The sequence below is a fragment of the Cyclopterus lumpus genome, chromosome 22 (assembly GCF_009769545.1).
Source record: "Cyclopterus lumpus isolate fCycLum1 chromosome 22, fCycLum1.pri, whole genome shotgun sequence".
Taxonomy (NCBI): domain Eukaryota; kingdom Metazoa; phylum Chordata; class Actinopteri; order Perciformes; family Cyclopteridae; genus Cyclopterus; species Cyclopterus lumpus.
In genome coordinates, this window is record NC_046987.1 from 22,882,106 (window position 1) to 22,887,105 (window position 5,000).

General features: G+C 42.8%; 1 protein-coding gene across 1 annotated transcript in view; it reads right to left on the bottom strand.

The window, feature by feature from the left end:
* The window catches only part of mdga2a (MAM domain containing glycosylphosphatidylinositol anchor 2a), a 94,018-nt gene that overhangs the window by 37,064 nt on the left and 51,954 nt on the right, over nucleotides 1-5,000 (bottom strand). The window contains exons 4-6 of the mRNA XM_034525247.1: nucleotides 3,357-3,553; nucleotides 2,035-2,167; nucleotides 536-808 (exon numbers count right to left, since the gene is read on the bottom strand). Of these exons, the coding sequence (XP_034381138.1) occupies nucleotides 536-808; nucleotides 2,035-2,167; nucleotides 3,357-3,553 (603 nt within the window). The remainder of the gene's footprint in view (nucleotides 1-535; nucleotides 809-2,034; nucleotides 2,168-3,356; nucleotides 3,554-5,000) is intronic.

Below are 5,000 nucleotides of genomic sequence, written 5' to 3' on the forward strand. Positions count from 1 at the left end.
CTCTACTTAAGAACTTTAAAACAGGACTTTTTACACCGCTCTACTAAAAGACTTTAAAACAGGGCTTTTTACACCACTTCTTAAGGACTTTAAAACAGGGCTTTTTACACCACTTCTTAAGGACTTTAAAAAAGGACTTTTTACACCACTCTACTAAAGGACTTTAAAACAGGGCTTTTTACACCGCTCTACTAAAGAACTTTAAAACAGGGCTTTTTACACCACTTCTTAAGGACTTTAAAACAGGGCTTTTTACACCGCTCTACTAAAGGACTTTAAAACAGGGCTTTTTACACCACTCTACTTAAGGACTTTAAAACAGGGCTTTTTACACCACTCTACTTAAGGACTTTAAAACAAGGCTTTTTACACCACTCTACTAAAAGACTTTAAAACAGGGCTTTTTACACCACTCTACTTAAGGACTTTAAAACAGGGCTTTTTACACCGCTCTACTAATGGACTTTAAAACGTGACATGTTCCCTTAAAAGGAAGTAGTGCCGTCGGCGCTCCGTGGAGTCGTTGGAGTCGTACCTCGGACCAGGATGGTGGTGGACTTCTTGGCGGGGTTTCCCACGTTGTTGGACGCCACGCAGCTGTAGGCGCCGCTGTCGTCCACGGTGACGGCTGGGATGGTCAGTGTGCCGCCGTTAACGACGCTCCTCTTTGGGAGCTCCTCCCCTCCGGGCCTGACCCACTCCAGGTAGGGGGGGGGGTCTCCACCCGACGGCACGCACACCAGAGTGATCGTCTCCCCGGGGTTCACCACCAGGGGGTCTTCCAGGAGGAGCTTAACGGAGGGAGGAGCTGGAGGAGGAGGAGCAGGAAGAAGAGGAGGAAGAAGAAGAGGAAGAGGTGGATAATCCAAGAATTAACTTTATGTTCATACGCAATTTATTTTAAGTTATATTGTTAAATTGTCATATTAAATTGTCACATATATTGTGTTAAATGTTTATATTATTATATTGTCATGTTATATTGATATGTTAAATGTTATATTGTTATGTTATATGTTTTATGTTATATTGTTGTATTGTTAAATGTTATATTGTTGTATTGTTAAATGTTATATTGGTATTTGTTACATTGGTATATTGGTATATTGTTATATTTTTATATTTGTATACATGTTGTATTGTTATATGTTATATTATTATAATGTAAAACAATGTTTACATTGTTATATTATTATACATTTTGCACGAAATCATAAATGTGTTAAATAAACAGAACTTCTGCCACGAAGAACCATCACAACCAGTAATACATAAAGACATAAAAACACCTTCAGTAACAGAAATAAAGATTAATTTGTGGAGTGTTTTCTGTGTAAAAGTTTTCTGTGAAAAAGATTAAACGGATGTTAACACGTTCATGAGCTTTTAAATAAGTCTTCATGTGTAAATAATCCATCGCGAGTTTCAAAGCTCTCGGATTCATTCTGAAATAAAAGCAGCCGAATGCAGAAATAATAAGCAGGGAGGTAAAAATAGCCGAGTCGACCTCTGTTAAGCTGACATCGTGTAAATCCCATCAGCCACTGGGGCAAGGCGGAGGGATCTACTGTACAGGTCAGGGAGCCGCAGAGAGGAAGATGATTTATTTATGATGTACATCCAGGTGCAGATTAAACAAATATTAAAAGGCCTTTCTGTCAGAAGCAAAGGAGGAATAATAATAGTCATAGTAATAATAAAATCGTGAGAAACAGACCTTTAAGTATCTCATGATCCTGATTCATTAATTTAAATAATATAAAATGTAAATATATTTTGATTAAAAAATGATTATTAGTGATTTTCATTTCTTTCACACATGAAAAAAGTGGAATGAAGATAACAGTAAAAGTAAAAATAGCTCACTGGAGGGTTGAGGTCACCACGTGTGTGTGTGTGTTTTTATTCATGACGTAGTGGGGACCTGTGAACTAACCCCACATTGTGAGGTCTGGGCCCCACACGGTCCAACTCTAAAGTTCAAGGTTCAGACTCTGACTGCGGTGTGTGTGTGTGTGTGTGTGTGTGTGTTACCTGTCCTGTTGTTCAGACTGAAGTGGGCGCTCTTATCTCCGATGCCACAGACGCTCCTGACAGAGGAGATGCAGGTGTAGCCGGCGTAATCCTGAGGACGGAGATTCTTCAGCTTCAAGATCTTCGTTTCTCCCTGTAACACACACACACACACACACACACACACACACACACAGGTGTTTCTTACTGTACTCGTGAGGACCCTCATTTACACACTGCCTTTCATTCACAAGCTTCAGCTGAAATAGTTTAATATTTAAATTCCTTTTTTGTATTCATTGTCACGATATTATCTTTGTATCTTCTTGTTAGCAGACTTTTTCAATTAAAATAATAATTATAAAATATAATCTAAAATACAATGAAATAAGTACAATATATAAATAAAATAAATGAGGTAAAAATTGTAAAACGTAGAATAAATATTTAACAAATACTAATTTTTAAATGAATTAAAACAAATTATCAATATTAATTAAAATATAAATAAATATAAAAGATAGCAGTGAGGCATTTAAGAATTAAATGAATATAAACTATAAATTGTTTTGTCCATTCAACAATAACGATAATGTTTTTTTCTCATTGTCTTGCTTTCAAAGTTCTTTTGATTTTTCCTTCAATTCAAAACTTCAGCGACTTTTTTAAGTATTTTTATTTGAAACGCCTCCTCCTCTCATCTTCCTCCTCCTCTGTTCTTCCTCCTCCTCTTCCTCCTCCTCTGTTCTTCCTCCTGCTTCTTTTCCTGTGATCTTCTTCCTCCTCCTCTGTTCCTCCTCCTCTGTTCTTCCTCCTCCTCTGTTCTTCCTCCTGTTTCTTTTCCTGTGATCTTCCTCTTCCTCCTCCTCCTCCCTACTAAATCTCTCTTATCTCCTCCTCTCATCTTCCTCCTTCTCCTCTTCTTTTTCTTCTTCTCCTCCTCCTTACTAAATCTCTCTTATCTCCTCCTGTCATCATCTTCCTCCTCCTCTTCTTCTTCCTCTTCCTCCTCATCTTCCTCTTCCTCCTCATCTTCCTCCTCCTCCTCCTTACTAAATCTCTCGTATCTCCTCTGTGCTGCCTTCTTCCTCAAGGATGAGATCACATTTAAATTAGATGTAGATGAAGATGATAATGAGGAGGAGGAGATAAGTTCCTCATTAGTACGAGGAGGAAGAAGAAGAAGAAGAGGAGAAGCAGGAGGAGGAAGAGGAGGAAGAGGAGGCGGAGCAGGAGGAGGAACAGGAGGAGGAGGAGTCAGGAAGAGGAGGAGGAGCAGGAGTCAGGAGGAGCAGGAGGAGGAGGAGTCAGGAAGAGGAGGAGGAGCAGGAGGAGCTCCTCACCTGAGTGAAGAAGGGCTCGTAGATCTCCACTCCGGCGTCCGAGCCCTGGGTCAGCGCCTCCCTGCCCCTCCTCCAGCTGTAGAGCACCGGCGGGTGGGAGGTGGCCACGCAGCGCAGGAACACGGTGCGCTCGAAGTAGAACTGCTCCTTGGACTCGCCCACACTCTGGTGCACCGTGATGATTGGCTCATCCAGGTCTGAGGGGGAGGAGTCCACTGTCATCGACCGCTCACACAACCACACACCGATATATGAATATGTAATACATTATCAATGACATTTACAAATAAACTAATATTCAAACAGATAAATATATACACTTAACACATGGACAAATAAGTACATAACCATATACATATATAAATACATAAACATAAATATATACACATACAAATATATAAATACATTGATATTAATATATTTACATATTAATAATAATATATAGAGACATAAATATATACAGCTATATAGAGAACAATAGTTCCAGTGCTCTCGTGGTAATTACTGCTTTTTAATTAGCTGGAAACGCAGCCGACCAATCAGACTGCTCCACGTTACTGAGTCATGAAGCCAATGGGGGACCGGACACCCTGAACACATCATGACCAGTTTGCTTTTAAAGCCTCGGGCCCTGAAGGGAGCACTCAGCCGCGATGCGTTCAGGTACCACTTATATCCCTGTAATCCCAGTAAGAAGCTCACAGCAGACATCTTTGTTACTTCAGGAGGAAAATTTGAGACGCACGAGAACAACAGTGAGGACGTTTCTGTACTGGGATTACTGGGATTACTGGGATGGTGTCCCACATGACACATGGAGGAGAGGACACATGGAGGTGAGGACACATGGAGGAGAGGACACATGGAGGAGAGGACACATGGAGGTGAGGACACATGGAGGAGAGGACACATGGAGGTGAGGACACATGGAGGTGAGGACACATGGAGGAGAGGACACATGGAGGTGAGGACACATGGAGGTGAGGACACATGGAGGTGAGGACACATGGAGGAGAGGACACATGGAGGAGAGGACACATGGAGGTGAGGACACATGGAGGAGAGGACACATGGAGGAGAGGACACATGGAGGTGAGGACACATGGAGGAGAGGACACATGGAGGTGAGGACACATGGAGGAGAGGACACATGGAGGAGAGGACACATGGAGGAGAGGACACATGGAGGAGAGGACACATGGAGGTGAGGACACATGGAGGTGAGGACACATGGAGGAGAGGACACATGGAGGTGAGGACACATGGAGGAGAGGACACATGGAGGTGAGGACACATGGAGGAGAGGACACATGGAGGAGAGGACACATGGAGGAGAGGACACATGGAGGAGAGGACACATGGAGGTGAGGACACATGGAGGAGAGGACACATGGAGGTGAGGACACATGGAGGAGAGGACACATGGAGGTGAGGACACATGGAGGAGAGGACACATGGAGGAGAGGACACATGGAGGTGAGGACACATGGAGGTGAGGACACATGGAGGAGAGGACACATGGAGGTGAGGACACATGGAGGTGAGGACACATGGAGGAGAGGACACATGGAGGTGAGGACACATGGAGGAGAGGACACATGGAGGTGAGGACACATGGAGGTGAGGACACATGGAGGTGAGGAC